Source organism: Pelobates fuscus, chromosome 8 (assembly GCF_036172605.1).
Source record: "Pelobates fuscus isolate aPelFus1 chromosome 8, aPelFus1.pri, whole genome shotgun sequence".
NCBI classification, from domain to species: Eukaryota; Metazoa; Chordata; class Amphibia; order Anura; family Pelobatidae; genus Pelobates; species Pelobates fuscus.
In genome coordinates this window covers 176,469,928-176,487,007 of record NC_086324.1, presented here as the reverse complement: position 1 = coordinate 176,487,007, position 17,080 = coordinate 176,469,928, and the positions used below count along the sequence as shown (strand labels likewise).

At 43.7% G+C, this 17,080-nt stretch overlaps 1 protein-coding gene across 1 annotated transcript; it reads left to right on the top strand.

The window, feature by feature from the left end:
- Nucleotides 1-316: 316 nt before the first annotated feature.
- On the top strand, nt 317-16,481 carry LOC134571061 (uncharacterized). Its single transcript, XM_063429107.1, has 4 exons — nt 317-636; nt 1,630-1,753; nt 13,039-13,112; nt 15,530-16,481. The coding sequence occupies exons 1-4, from the start codon at nt 327-329 to the stop codon at nt 16,108-16,110; spliced, it is 1,089 nt and encodes a 362-aa protein (XP_063285177.1). The 5' UTR covers nt 317-326; the 3' UTR covers nt 16,111-16,481.
- The last annotated feature ends 599 nt before the right edge of the window (nt 16,482-17,080 follow it).

Sequence of the window (17,080 nt, the reverse complement as noted above, 5' to 3'; positions counted from 1 at the left end):
AATGATGTGTGCTCAAAAATGTCATCAATTTAACTTAAAAGCATGTGATGCCCAATTCATGTAGTATGGACATTTCAAAGACAATGTGGCACAAGCAAATGAACTAAGTCACATGTAATTTACACAAGCTAATTATTTGAAATGTTTTAGAAGTTTTATTGATTTAAGCAATAAGGAAATGACCATAGAAAAAAAATAATGTTTTTGTGACTCTGGGATAAATCTTGTGTTTTATAATCTGGATTCCTATAGGAGCAAAGTAAAGTAATAAAACACAGACTTTGCTCTCCTCCAAACACAGAGATTTCACATACACGCAGTCTGTCATGGAGGAACTAGCTGAACTAAGACGTGTTATTAGAAAATTCAGCTTTGACCCAAAGAAAGGGTATTCTCGATTACTTCTTCAACTGTTTGGCTATTTGGGTAATGGGAAGTCATCATTTATTAACACCTGTAAATATGTCTGGGACGATGGAGAATTTATCAATCATACTAATGCAAAGATTAAAGAAGATGCAGGGGACACCATGGAGAGGAGATCCTACCCACTCACAAAGACCATCACACTGGTGGATAACCGTGGCTGTAACACAATGAACAGTTATGAGACTGGCGAAATCTACGCTCAGCTTGGTAAGTGTACAGGGTGGTGAAGACTTATTGCTTATATGGGGCATGAAATAACTGAATTACATGTCAAAATCGATCTAGAGTTAGTGCAATGGAAAGGAATTCACATGCAATCAAAAACTAATCCTTAAAGCTGAAAAATATGACAAGTAGGAACATCCACAAGAAGTCTATAACCCATTGTATATCAAACAAAGCTCAAACCTCTGCTATGAAATCCTGTCAGGGACAAACATTTTTGTTAATAAAATAAATATACAAATTTTGTCAAAACATAACATTCTTATCCCATAAAATCCTGTCCAGCTGTGGTTTATGGGATTGTAAATTAATCCCTTGCCAATATTTCCCTTCACCAGAAAGGATAGATAGAACTGATTAACAGACTGAGAGACGTCATTCCACGGCTGTTAGATATTTATCCACTGCTCAGTCCACAGGGACTCCAACATTGTTATAAAACCACTTGATATATCATCTGCATTTGTCCCTCCCCTCCACCCCGTGGACCACTGTTCTCTATAACTGTGAAAAAGTAAGAAAAACACAAATAAAGTAGCCTGCAACATCCAGTTCATCTCCTCTTTCCCCTCATTTATACCTGACTTTTTTGTAAACATATCTTTCGAAGAGCATTATTCACTGACGTACCCTAATATGCTCTTTATTGATAATGTTGAATCATTTTGCTGAACTAAACTATTAAAATTAACTATGTTAGATTGGAAAAATGTAAATTGACTTAAATTTAAAATATGTATCTATTGTTAGTGAATAGCTAGAATAAAACTGATCGAGTAATTTTAAATATTTTTTACTTCAATTTGAGATGCATGAGTGGAAAAAAGGTAAAGTTTCCTAATTAATATTATAATTAAAATGTTATGGGTGGAGGGTCAATCTAAGCTGGTTTAACTGGTTCACGGATTACAGAATAAAGCGAGTTTCACTTTAAGGGATGTCATTGACATGTTTTCTGTATTTGTCTTGATTTAGCTAATTTATTACCGTTGGATTATCGGGTGGAGTGGACCAAAGGATATCAGCTTGTGGAAAGTATAAAGGAGGCAGAAAATTCTGTTCGAATTTCTGACTTTATTTTTCCAATATTTGTTTACAGGTAAGAGACTAATATGTTCACAGCCCATACTCCCAAGTAGCTAGGTGCCAAAAGATTGTGGTGAAGCCAAACACATGACAGATGCATTGTCGCCATATGGGCTGGAGGAGCTATCTATTACCTTAAACCAACCCACCCCTAATAAAACACAGACACTTTGGGTATAGGCCAATACGTCCACAGCTTGTATTTATTATATTCATAATATGATAATATTAATAACAATAACATATAAATAATATTAAAAGTCATTGCCCACCCCCAAATCCTCAGCCATCCAACATTATCACAACATTATCACATTCCCCACTCATCAAATCGCAAGGCAATGACCCATCATATATAACATAACATGATATAACAATACGTAAGTATAACAGAAACAAGAACCAACATGTTCCACACGATCCTGGCAGGGGTATACCTTGATACCCCTACACCACCCGGGTTCTGAGCTACCACCGAGCTTGAAACCCACCAACATCTTACCAACAGGTAACCAATCCATATTAAACAGCCAACTCACTACTCTTGCTTTCGTTCCACTAGCCTGCCGCTGTGACCAAGCGGGCAAAACATAACCCACAATTAAAGGGAGTTAGGGAGGGACCAACTCAGCCTGGTAAATCAATTAGCAATGGGGGTTTCTAAAATGACCGAGATTTATATCAGCCCACCCTGAACCCTAATCCACCAATCACCTTCCTGCTCCCCCTAAGCTCGCCTCCAAGCCCTGTCAAGGCCCCCTCTGCTAAGCTAGGCTTTCTTCTTGGGGCTACAATTCAACTTCCCACAGTAAAAATAGAATTTGTTGTGCATCACCTGCATGTCTCAAGTTGGACTTTAGAAACTCTTCCAGTATCCCTTCAGGCTCATTCTTAAAACTATGTCTATTTTTGTATTTCTAAGTTACCTTTCCATGTAACCAACTCTACTATTAAAATATGTTTCTGTAATATTATTTGCATTATTGCAATTACCTTTTAATACTCTATTGTCTCTATTGCTGCTCAATGTTTTTCTTTCTTTTTTAATTCTTTATTTTTGTAGTGCACATGCATGATACAGACAGGCTTGAGGTGCCCCAACAGCAATCCTCAGGCGTTTCCCACGTTTTAACATGCGGGGTGTATGATTAACTGGCACAAATCTTTATGTTTTATCAGGCTTAAATAACGTAACAGTAACGTGACAGTAGCATTAATTAGTTAAGGCATCGATTAAGCGTAAGTATATATGTTATGCAGCGTTGGTTCATGCGTATACTATGTTAGTTTCAATATAGATAGTACAGGTAATGCAGTATATGTGATGCAGTAAACAGTTCGCCTACACTGTTAGACATGCTAGGGTAGAGTCGCTCATCATATTAGTTGTGCTTATGATTATAAAGTTTTGTGTTTTAACAAGTTAATACACATAGATTAACAGTAGTTTCTTACTAGCTAATAAACCTCACTATTGCCCTAAGCATCTCAATCATCGTTGCGTTGTGCGAATGCTGGCTGGGAGATACATACAACATCAGTAACTAGGCTTAACATTTCTAGTGATATTCAGAGTTCACTGTAAGAGTAATTCGCTGAATATGGCCCTCCAGGAAGGCAGAGGCTCGCTAGTACAAGGGCTATCTAGACATGCAAGGAGCCGGGATCACACAGGAGTTCACTCCCAGAGCTGCGTTGGATCCATGGGTCAGTACCATGTGCTGTGCATCTCTCCGGGGTTTGCCGGTTGCTGGGGTGTTCGTCCTCAGCTAGCATTATGCTCTCTCGTCCCCCTGCTCAAATGAAATGCTGGATCATGGTCCTGCAATGGTCCCCGCTGATCCGCTCATGCGAACAGTGACCGGAGGCAGAAGTCTCTCATCTCGTGGGTAGGGGTCCTGTGAGGGGGCTGCTGCAATTCGCTCATGCGTTGCTTGGTCACTCTCCAGCTGCTCCCCCCAGTGTCAGTTTGGGGTTGGTAATTGCTGCTATTGCTGTTGTTCACACTGACCTCCTGGGGGGCATCCAGTCACCTCTCAGGTACTGCTGTTGCTCTGCTCCGTCGTGTAGTTTATGCGGCGGCCATCTTAGCTTGTGCCATGCGGGCTGTGGCAGAAGCAGCCACCAGAAACTCATATTTACATTGTTATTTGTCCCTAAACCTATATGTCCATGCATCTTATATATGGTACCAGCATGTTAAGGAAGAATAAATGTGCACCTACCGTTATTGGGTCCGTGGGTGGCCGCCGTTCGCCTAATCTCCACGTGGCGGCGGCCATCTTAACTGCCGAACAGCGGTGTTTGGTCGTCGAGCGTCTGGAACTAAAATCGGACGCTCGACTACCCAGACACCGCTCAGACCTCCAGGATCCCCAAATCGTATGATCCAAACTGCCGAACGGCCCGCCGTTCGGTAGTTTGTATTCTCCAGTTTAGGGGATTCATCCGAACCAAAGATTGGGGTCGGATGGCTGAGCTATTCGGCACTTTCTAGGCAGTGAAGTAGACCGACTACAGGGCCAGAATCTATGGAGCCGTTTTCGGCTACTGTGTCCCTGCAGTCGGTCAAATCTTTAAATACCTGTAACTCCCGAACCCCTGGTCTGATCTGGGTGAAATTTGAATATGTTACTCACCCAGAGCAGACCTACCAGGGGACCCCTCATTTATCCTCGTACCCCCCGTATTTAGGGGTCATTCAGAAACTGGGGAAAACTCGGTTCCCTCTAATTAATTTACCTGCTAATCTAAGGGGAGGAGAGGGAGGGGAGGTGATTGTGAGGTGATTGGTTGTTTTGAGTTACCTCCCTTGCATGGGAAAAAGCCATAAAAGAAATTGTGTGAATAAAGCTGACAGTTGACCTCCAAGCTATGTGTCGTCTAGTTCTTGGAGGGAAGGGATTGTAACCACGCTACCCGTTTGATACCTGTATTGGATTGCTGTTCCTGTCTACCAGCGGAGCTACCTTGGATCGTACCTCTACTCCGCTACAATTGGTGGCAAGCGACGGGATCGTACTACACAGCAAGAGGCATTCAGCAGGAATTAAAAAGGACTGAATGGAAACAGATTATACCCTCTTGAAACGGGACACGCTAAAAGAGTTACTGGAAGCGAGAGGGAGGATAGCAAGCAACAAAACAAAGGCTATCCTAATCGCAGAACTCATGGAAGGAGACAGAGTCGCAGCTGCTGCAGCACCTCCAAGGGAGGGGGAAGAAACTGAGTTTACCAGAGAATATCGGGCCAGGATGGCTCTATTCTCACCAGCCATGGCAGCACAGAAAGCAGACCAGGTGTACAACGATGTACAGGCTCTCTTTATGCAGCGATCAGCGCAGGGGAGCGCAACAGCGGCCCCCACCCCGCCAGCGAAAGCTAAAATACCGTACCAGGTATTCAAAGCATTTAATGATACCGAGGGGGACATTGATGGCTATTTACAGAACTTTGAACTTTTGTGCCAGCTACATGCCATTAGCACTGAAGAACAAGTACGAGTGCTAGCGGGTAACCTATCCGGCCGCGCAGCAGATGCCTACCGAGCAATGCCGGCAGAGGATATCAGGGACTATCAAAAGGTAAAACAAACCTTGCTCGCACGGTATGCCCTTACACCTGAAGCATACCGAACACAGTTCCGGCAATTACCCAAATCAGAAAAAGACTCACATACAGAATTTGCGCACCGCCTACAACGGGCCGCTGACGGGTGGCTTGAGGCAGCCAAAGCCGTCACGGCCCAAGAGATCAAGCAATTGATGATGCTGGAGCAGTTTTACCGACGTTTGTCTCCACAGTTACAGATCTGGGTAAGAGAACGTAAGCCCCGTACTCTGCATGAGGCCGCTCAACTAGCCGATGAGCATCTGGACTCCCGGCGGGAACAGCATTTCTCCAGTAGAGTGCAATCTACGCCAGCTGTTCCCCAGCTTACCCCAGTAAATCCGCCCCGACCAGGGGGGACCTACCAGTCCCAAACCCCCCGGTACAACAACCGGGCATCGGTCCGGTGCCATGCATGTAACCAGCTGGGTCACATGCAACGAGACTGTCCCCAAAACCGGGCCAGACCAGCCTGGAACCCTCAACGACCACCAACCACCCCCCGAGCCGCGGTACACTGCTATCAGGGCAGGCCCTGGGCTCAACCTTCCACCTCTACCCAAATAGAAGAACCCTTGGGCACCCTCCATGAGGTAAACCCGGTCCAGGCGGCCTCAGACAACCGCCAGGGCCATCGACAAGTGGTCCATGTGGAGGGCAAGCGGCTGGAGGGGTTAAGAGATTCCGGGGCCACCATCACTCTGGTACGGAACCATTTAGTGGCTCCGAACCATCTCACTGGGGATTGCATTGCAGTTCGAGTGGCAGGGGGAGCTATCTACAAGGTACCCACTGCTAAACTACATTTGGACTGGGGAGCGGGGGCAGGACAAATTGAAGTGGGGATGATGCAGGATCTACCTGCCGATGTGATTTTGGGGAACGATTTGGGGGAGCTAACTTCCGCTTTTGTTACCCGGCCTCCTCCACAGGAAGCTTACCCGGTCGTCACCCGCCAACAGGCTCGCACCACGGCACCCCACCTTGACTCTGAGGCTCAGGTAAGCACAAACCCCCCTGATCACACTGTATTACCCTGGGCTGCCCCATTAGAATTTGGTAGCGAGGTCGCCCTGGACCCGTCCCTACAGGTTTACAAGGACAGGATAGATAAAGACCAGACTGGCAGAGAGGGGGAGAGATATGCTTGGGATAAGGGGTTACTATACCGGTATGCCGAAAAGGTAGTAGCCGGATCCATTCCTGTACCCATTAAACAGTTAATTGTGCCTCGAAAGTATCGACGAGAGTTAATGCGAATCGCCCACGACATTCCCATGTCCGGACACCTAGGGATCAGCCGAACCAAACATCGGCTGTTACAGAACTTCTTCTGGCCAGGGATATCACAGGATATTAAGCAGTACTGTAATACCTGTGATACCTGTCAGAGAGTAGGAAAGCGGGGGGACCGATACAAGGCCAAACTACACACCCTGCCCATTATTGAAGAACCCTTTAGCCGGGTAGCGGTAGACATTATCGGACCACTGAGACAAAAAAGCCCGTCCGGTAAGAAATACATATTGACCGTGGTAGACTATGCCACTAGATACCCCGAAGCAGTAGCCCTGACGAATGTACACGCAGAGACCATAGTAGACGCCCTCATGCGTATATTTACCCGTATGGGGATCCCCCGGGAGATCATTTCAGATCAGGGTACCCAATTCACGGCTGAGGTCACGCAACAGCTGTGGAAAGTATGCGGAGTCCGAGCTATCCTTAATTCCCCATACCACCCCCAGTCCAATGGCCTCTGCGAACGGTTTAACGGGACCTTAAAACAAATGATCCGCACGTTCGTAGCCACTCAGAAGAACTGGGAGCGGTTCTTACCCCATCTCCTGTTCGCCTACCGAGAGGTGCCCCAAGAGTCCACTGGGTTCTCTCCCTTCGAACTGTTGTTCGGAAGGAGGGTAAGGGGACCCCTAGACCTAATAAGGGAACACTGGGAGGGGGGAACGACCATTGACGGCACCCCTATCGTACCCTATGTGTTGGAGTTTCGGAACCGCCTGGAGGAATTGACCCGGGCTGTGCGCAACAACCTCCAGGCGGCCCAGACGCGCCAGCGCCAATGGTATGATAAGGGAGCCAGGGACCGCAGCTTTCAGGTCGGCCAGAAAGTACTAGTCCTGCGCCCCGTCCCTACTGACAAGCTGCAGGCTTCCTGGCGGGGCCCATTCAAGGTGGTAGAGCAGGTCTGCGATACCACCTATATAATCGGCCCCTGCGCCGGGACCGGGGACAGACGCATGTTCCATGTGAACATGCTGAAGCCCTACCACGAGCGCACAGAGGAAGTATCCGCCATCTGCGCCTCGGCTGCAGGGGACACAGATAACCTACCCCTCCCTGACATGCTGGCCCGAGGAACGCTACAAGAGGACCTCGCAGCCGTACAGCTAGGAGACCGCTTGAATCCCCAAGAAAAAGCTCAGGCCCAAAGTTTAATTAGGGAAAAAGGAGCCACTTTTTCCAACCTCCCGGGGTATACCCCGTTAGCTACCCATCGGGTAGAAACCCTAGACCCGATCCCACTCCGTCAACCGCCCTACCGCATTCCCGAAGCAGTGAGGGGGAACATGTACAAGGAATTGAAGGAAATGTTGCAGTTAGGGGTAATTGAGCATTCCGATAGCCCCTGGGCATCCCCCGTAGTACTCGTGCCGAAGCGGGATGGAACTACCCGCTTCTGTGTAGATTACCGGAGGCTCAATGATAAAACCATATCCGATGCCTATCCCATGCCCCGGATAGACGAGCTATTAGACAAAATGGCTAGGGGGAAATACTTAACCACCATTGATCTGTGTAAAGGGTATTGGCAAATTCCTCTAGCCGAGGACGCCATTCCCAAGTCGGCCTTCGTCACCCCATTTGGCCTGTACCAATTCCGGGTCATGCCATTTGGGATGAAGAACGCCCCGGCCACCTTCCAGAGGATGGTGGACCGACTATTGGACGGGTTTCAGGAGTACGCTTGCGCCTATCTAGACGACATAGCCATCTTCAGTTATTCCTGGGCCGATCATCTAGACCATATCGGAGCAGTACTAGACCGCATCCGGGAAGCCGGACTGACCCTCAAGCCCAGTAAATGCCATATAGGGATGGCCGAGGTCCAATACCTCGGACACCGAGTAGGCAGCGGCCACCAAAAACCCGAACCAGCCAAAATAGAGGCCGTAGCTAAATGGCCAACCCCCCGCACTAAAACCCAGGTACTAGCCTTTTTAGGGACGGCAGGATATTACCGAAAGTTTGTACCTAACTACAGCGCCCTAGCCAAGCCCCTTACCGACTTGACCCGCAAGAACCTTCCCAAATTAGTAGTATGGGCCCCAGAGTGTGAACAGGCCTTCCAACTCCTAAAAAATGCCCTTGTTAATGCCCCTGTGTTGGCTGCTCCCGATCCGACTAAACGCTTTCTCGTCCATACAGACGCTTCAATGTTCGGATTGGGAGCAGTACTGAGCCAGATCGGAGCCGATGGCGGTGAACACCCCGTAGCTTACCTCAGCCGAAAGCTTTTACCCAGAGAAGTAAGCTACGCCGCCATCGAAAAGGAATGCCTTGCCGTGGTGTGGGCCCTCAAGAAACTACAGCCCTATTTGTATGGACAAACCTTTTCCCTGCTCACAGATCACAACCCGTTGGTCTGGCTGAACCGGGTGTCAGGAGACAATGCCAGACTGCTGCGCTGGAGCTTAGCGCTTCAGCCCTTTGATTTCAATATTCAATATCGCCCGGGGAAGCTCAATGGAAATGCTGACGGGTTATCCCGACAAACGGAACTAGACAAGTGATCTGTGGGTACTCCTCCAGACATCCCCAAGCCGATCCGTTGGGATCAGACTGTGTATGCTGGCTTGGTTCTGGGGGAGCATTGTGGCAGAAGCAGCCACCAGAAACTCATATTTACATTGTTATTTGTCCCTAAACCTATATGTCCATGCATCTTATATATGGTACCAGCATGTTAAGGAAGAATAAATGTGCACCTACCGTTATTGGGTCCGTGGGTGGCCGCCGTTCGCCTAATCTCCACGTGGCGGCGGCCATCTTAACTGCCGAACAGCGGTGTTTGGTCGTCGAGCGTCTGGAACTAAAATCGGACGCTCGACTACCCAGACACCGCTCAGACCTCCAGGATCCCCAAATCGTATGATCCAAACTGCCGAACGGCCCGCCGTTCGGTAGTTTGTATTCTCCAGTTTAGGGGATTCATCCGAACCAAAGATTGGGGTCGGATGGCTGAGCTATTCGGCACTTTCTAGGCAGTGAAGTAGACCGACTACAGGGCCAGAATCTATGGAGCCGTTTTCGGCTACTGTGTCCCTGCAGTCGGTCAAATCTTTAAATACCTGTAACTCCCGAACCCCTGGTCTGATCTGGGTGAAATTTGAATATGTTACTCACCCAGAGCAGACCTACCAGGGGACCCCTCATTTATCCTCGTACCCCCCGTATTTAGGGGTCATTCAGAAACTGGGGAAAACTCGGTTCCCTCTAATTAATTTACCTGCTAATCTAAGGGGAGGAGAGGGAGGGGAGGTGATTGTGAGGTGATTGGTTGTTTTGAGTTACCTCCCTTGCATGGGAAAAAGCCATAAAAGAAATTGTGTGAATAAAGCTGACAGTTGACCTCCAAGCTATGTGTCGTCTAGTTCTTGGAGGGAAGGGATTGTAACCACGCTACCCGTTTGATACCTGTATTGGATTGCTGTTCCTGTCTACCAGCGGAGCTACCTTGGATCGTACCTCTACTCCGCTACACGGGCCAAGACTGGTTTCGCCGTTGTCCAGCTCCCTGGAGTGTGCTCTGCCTCCCCGGTGGGGGGGCCGGGATAACCCCCACCGGCCCACAGGGGGGTGAACGGGGCCTGTGATGAGCCCGAGGGAGGCCCCGCCGGACCAAGCACGGGAGATCGTCCGTTTCTCCCGTGAGAGCCTCACAGCAAGCCCAAACTCAGCGGCCCATACAGTGTCGTCGGCAGTCGGACAGGAGCTGACTTTACACATGCAGATGGTGCATGGGTCCCCCCGCCAGTTGGCATCTGTTTGGTATGATTTCCAAGGGGAACTAGGCATATTTAGTCAGTTTTGCAAGGGTTCGTGGAGGAGCTGATGTGCTCCATGTCCTTCCAGCTCGGCGGCCAGGCCCCGTCCCCCTTTTCTTTCTATATATTTCATTTTTTGCGACACATATTATGGGACTCAAGTTATATAATTTATTAGCTTGTTATTTATAAAAAGCTGCAAATAAGATTTTAAACAAGTGTTACAAGTTATTTGATGGAACGGATCCAGCAAAATATGTCCAATCCAAAAGAAGCCATAGGACCATCCCTCCACACTTCAGAAGGAGGCTTGGATGACCTACACTTGTGGTAGGAACGCATGCTTATTTTAACTATTAACAGGAGGAACTCTGCTAATAAGCAATCACTAACATATTTAAACAGGAGGACAGGAGGGCTGTACTACCGACTGAGGAAGTGAAGCGCGTTTTGAATTAAGATAAGCCCATACGTTTTTTGTCATTGTGCTCCGTTTGTTTTTAATATATTTTATACATTATTTATTTATAATAAAATTGTAACCCCTGGATAACGCAAGAGTTCCAGTGTATCTTTGGAAGGGAAATACCACCCTGTTAATTGGTGTTTGCTTTTCAAATAGAGGCTATAGAAAAAGGCTCTTTAACAAGACAGTGTATGACCTTTCCAAAAACTGTGATGTTAAAGGCATATTGCACTATTTTGCTTTCTTTCTTACTTTTTCCAACATCAACATCTAAGCAAAGTCAAAGAAGGTCTCTGAAGGGGGTTAGTTCACAGACACTAAAGACTCCACAGGCCTCTATTATTGAGTCAATACAAGGGCTCTCTGCTTATGAGTTGGTAATTTTACTAATATCACATCTCCCATATAATATTTCAACCAATTATAGATGGTCTGCACTATGATATTTTCTGTATTTTTATCTTTGAGGTCTTCTGCACACTACAAAAATATATATCCAGAAAATATTAACTGTTTTGTATATTTTGTTAATTGTATTTGATTATTGTGACTGGGATACACATTGGTTTCAAATCACCAAAATAAATTGATCACTCAGCACTTTAATATTTGTTCACACTTGTAATTTTGTAAAGTATTGTGCCATTGAAACCCTCCTTTTTTCCACTTTACTAATTTTGTGAGAGTAAGGGACACAATTCAAGTGTTGGAGCAGATTAAATTCTTATTATTAGTTTTTTATAATTATTCTATATTTAAAGCACCGTATTACACGCACATTTATGTTTAGTACCCATGTCTCTGTAACATTCTTAGTCCAGGCAGGATAAAAAAAGCTGAAACCTTCCTACAATGATTCCTGGCTGGATCAGCACATCTTTAAAGGTTCTTGTCAGAGGTCCTGGTTCCTTTGCCTCTAGAAGATCTTGAAGGTGTTGTTTGTTGAGTTCTCCAGCTTGAACTTCTGTAATACTCTCTTATGGATCTGTAAGACCTGCTGTCTCGAAAGGAGCGATCTCTATATTTTTTATTTCTACAAGATTTCGATGCAGGTCTTTTTCTTGCTAGAGGAAGAAAGACAGGCTTTCTTCCCTCCTGCTGACTTTGAATTGCCTCATCCGGGACTTTACCAAACAGTAAGTCACTGTGGAAGAGTAGAGCGCATTAGAAAGGCTTTGAGGCAAAATCTGCACATCACAAATGACTTTCCTAGATGCCACTATTAAGGTCATGCTTTTGGCTAGCATTTTGGTTATGTCAAGGAATTTTGTTGCTAATTTTAAATCTTTAAGACTGTCAATAAGGTGTTCTCTCCTTACACCCTCATTATGTCATCTTTCAAGTTCTCCAAGTACACCTGCAATGGTCTGGAAAGAGTCGTCAGAGCTATGGCTAGGTGAAATACTGATCAAAGGGACAAGTAAGTTTTGATGAGATCCGTGTCCAGATGCTTTGCCATGGGTTCCCTCAGAAAAGCCATAGAGTCTATAGGTAAAGTTGTTCTTTTGGCCACACGTATAACTGCAGCGTCTATTTTTGGGATGTTATTTCAAGACTTTCAGTCCTTCGGAGAATAAGCGTGTACTCTAGAGACTTTATTCTTAAGGGTAGCCTTTTTCTCTGCTTTGCTCCACTCTTGAAAGATTATCCCTTCCTTAATAGTTGAGTGAACTGGACAAGTAGGTCTGTTTGATTTTAAATCTTCAAAGTATCTATCTGATTTCTGAATCTCTGATCTTTCTTCATGGAAAGTATCACGGATCAGCATGATTAACTTATTAACTGATCTAGTGTCCAGACTGTTCCTGGTTAAATATCAGATATATTAAAATATCAAAATATCAGAATATCAAAATCCAATGTAACTGACAGATACCAGCATGAATCACGTGACCTATAAAGCAATTAACTGAAGCACAAAAAACAGAGTATGAAATAAAACATATAAACAGATAAAAATATTTTTTTGTCTCTTTTGCATATTGAATTTTTCCTGATTGGATTTTGAGGATACTTTTACATCCGCTGTCGTTAACCGTCGTCTCTTCCACTCACAGAGCCGGCAGTAAGGAAGGATTCGCTGAGTGATCATGTAGTAAGGAAGCCGCAGGGCAGTCTTACTCTTGATTAAATCTCTTTATGTGTTTGTTTTGTAGTGCAAAGAAATCCATTGCTCCTGGTGAAATCGATCTATATAGGGATTTGCTTTCGAAAGCCAGAGATGTAACAGGTAAATCAAGTTATGTTTTATCCGAATGTGATTCCTCACAACCGATAAATTCTTTGCTTTCTCAACTCTTACGCCTACTAACCACCACCTCTTCTACCTGACGCAGCTTTTCAAGAACATAAATTTCTTATTATGTACATAACCATATATTTACATGTTGATTATTTCAACTGACACATAAACGGGAGATTTATCAAAATCTCATAGAGAAAATTCCCAAAGGTCAGAGTTTCTGAAAGTGGAACACGAGTCCAACTTCCAAAACACACTGACAGAGGGTGTGCCCATACACAATGGTATATAGTATAAATCCCCTGGTATAGGGAGTAAAAAAAAAAAATCTTTAACAGAGAAACATATATTGGTACATATAAAAAGTAAATAATGAATACCCTAAATTACTGCAGTAAATAAAGAAGAAAAAGAACCGTGAGAAAAATTGTGCTATGTACACTGGGTATGAGTCTTAGATAAAGTCTAGCTTATGAGACTTGGTTATCTTAGAAAAGAGTTCATAAAATAAGTAAGTATCAAGCAAGGATACTATAGGGTAATTAGACCGATAGAAAATACCTTAAGTTTAGCCTGCAAGATAGATTAGCATAGAAAAGTGTATAGGTGAAGAGTGCCTGCATACGTAGTTCAAAACTACTATTATGGGAGAAACACCGAACAGACAAAGTGTCCTCCCTGTAGTCTGAATCAGGGCTCAGGCCTATATACTTATTTAGAAATGGGTTCTAAAGTGCTGTTAGTAATAAATAGGTAGGCAAAAGAAGTTCAAGATCATAATATAGTTCGTGGAGAGATAAATCCCTTAGAGTGGGTCTTATACTTAAATTCCCCCACGTATATTACTTCCCCAATGTCTCAGCTTTCAAAAAAGATTTTTAAATTAAACAGCTTAAGAGCCCATATACTAGTAAAGAAAAGTTAGAAAAAAATAGTAGAAAGTATCATTCCCCTTATTCATGCACATATATAGTATCTGTGATGAAACACCTTTTGTCACTGGATTTTCCCCTGGCTGTTGGAGGAGCCTGATTGCCAGCCTCTTGCCTCATGACTATGGCCCTGGGTTGTATGGCCCTTTACAAACCTCATTTGGGCTAATGGATTTTTATTATGTTGCTCCTGGCCCTGTAAGAACTATGGGTAAGTGTGAAGGATTTGTATTTGTATTTGCCTTCAGTTATGCCTTCTCCCTGCAGTTGAAATTCGTGTATTAATTTCAATTCAGTATGATAGGAGTTATGTATTTTTGTATCCTCTTGTGTTTTACTGGTAACATGTGCTCAATGGAGTCTGCCTCTATCCCTGGATATAATTTGATTATTTTCCCCATTGTCTCCAGGATAGAGGGCTCTGTAAAACCGGTTTGGGCCAGATAGCCATGCTGCCAGCCAGGCCCCAAAAGATACTTTACTAACTTCTGAACCCCTGGTCTGATTCATGCCATTTTGTGATATGTTGTTCCCCTGAATAGATTTATTGTGAATATATATTTTTATGTGAATGTGATGTATATTTTAGAAGTTATGAATAAGCTGTAAAAACTGTATTTTTCCTGCCTGTTATAAATTACAATAACCCATTGTGTTCAGTAATTATATCACAGGCAGAGGGGAGGATTTTATGTGTTTGTGCAGGGTGTGCCTTCTGTTTTACTGAACGGGATTGGTTACATGTTGTCCCTCCCTGTGGGATGTCCCCTAGCATGGGGACTTGCATAAAAGTCTGTGTGTGTTAGTTAAAGTCAGATCATCTTTGACCTTCATGAAGTTTCGGCTCATGTTTGGGGGATTGGAGAACTACACTCTGGGGATTGCTATAATCATTATACTCCCCAGGGTATCATCACTAAGCTCTGCTAAGAGCTTGTTCCTGTTCCTGCTCTCTGGAATTGGGAGAGGTCCACCTACTGGAAACTGGACCATGGTCTTGGGTCCAGAGTGGGTGGAGACGGCGAGACCCCAACCAAGCTATGGACAGAACAGGATTACAACGTCATTCGCTAAATATTTAATATACATTTTAATGAAAACAAAGCATCAAATGTAAACAATGTTAATAAATGTTAAAGAAATGTCAATGCATTTCTATGAGGAAAATTCAGCGTCCCCATGCAGAGGTGCTTCCCATTTTGCAAAAAATGTTTTGCTAAAAGTAATAGTGGTTAAAACAGAAAACATCAATTTAAATGAAAGCACGCCAGAAAAAACTCCCCTGCCTCACGTTATATCACTCCACATACATATCTCATACTGTGTGTAAAAAGATGCGATTAATATCAGTTTTTTCAATCAAACTTTATATTAATCATTTCAGTTATTAACATTTTTTTTCAAAATGTTACTTTCAGTCTATTTTATCCTTCAAGTCAAAATGGTGAATTTGTCATATCACATCCTTCACAGGTATATTCCCGATGGTTGTTCTCACTCATAAAACACAGGGAAGTGTTGCTGAGCAGGAGAGAGCATTTAGAAATCTTGGGGTGGAGCGGATCTTTGCCTTTGAGAATTATACCCCAAATGATCACATAAAGACACGAGGAAGACATGAAGATGTCCTGAGGTTCCTACAAGAAGTTATTAAGGATGTGCAGTTTCGATTGTCTGAACCAAGAAATCCAGAAAGGGAAATGTTGCATCACAAAAGTATTGTATATGATTACATCAGGAAAAGGGAAGAAGAACAAGGAGTGAGAAGGCAAATGCAGGAAGAGAGAGAGAGACAAGACCCAAGGCAAAATAGAGTCAGACCGGAAAATGTAGGACAAAGAAGAAAGCATAGTGTGGATGTGAAGATGGAGCAAGAGATAAGGAGTGACGATGAAAGAAGGAATCTGGAAGATCAACTTAGAAACATACAGGGATTACTCGGGAAAGGAAAACCTGAGAATGTGTATGAGAATGAAACATGGGACAATCAAACAAGTGGAAAGTCAAAGAAGGGAAAGAAACCAAAGGAGGGGAAAGATTGCTCATTACAATAAACATGGACAATAAAGGGATTGGGAAAAGCAGGAAGTGGCAGATAGATCCATAAGATTACATCAACACCATTTATGTGTGATTTTGCAATTAATTAGGCATAATAAAGCAGTTGATATTGGTATTCCAGGTCAAATAAACTTTGATTGTGGGCAATATGTAATAAATGTTTAGCAATCAGCAGGAATTTTCCATGGGTGTCATGGTGATTGCTAAAATCGTAACACTTTTTAAGTATAGACCAATATTGTTAATACCAATAATCTGAAACTGTTGAAAAAAAAAAATTCTGAAAACAAGGGACTAGGCAGGGCTGCCCCCTTGCACCCCTTTTACATATATTGACTCTTTAACCATTAGCAGAAATGATAAGAAAAAAATGGACAAATAAGTGAGATTAATATTGAACATTTCAACTATAAAATAAGCCTTTAAGCTAATCTTAACTCTAACAGACCCAGAACTATTAAGTTTCTAATTTTAAATTAAATATAGGTAAGTCACATTTTATGCTGATATATTTAGACCTTAAACTAATCATTTATTTAGCAAATAAATAGCCATTTGCATTGTCCTTACAGGGTTTAAAATACCTGGGACTCTATATCTTTTCAAAATTGTTGACATGGTTGAACAAAACTTTGAAAAAGATCTTTATTAAGAAATTAATATTTAACCAATTTAGTGTATGGAATCATATTAGTTTTTCTTGGTTAGTTAGAATAGAATAAGTATAATAAAATCATGTGTTTTGCCAAAATGATCCCACATCTTCAGGATGATCCCCATACCTATTCCAATATGTTGACTGAGACAGCTTCATAAAATATTTATGAAATATATCTGGCAAAAGAAAATCCCAGGATTGCAGCAGCCTATATTATAAGGAGGGAGGAAGTGGGGGGGGGGGGGGTGATCTTGCTTCCGTCATGTGGCTTAATAAAAACGCAGCTAAAGATGTTTCATTAACAA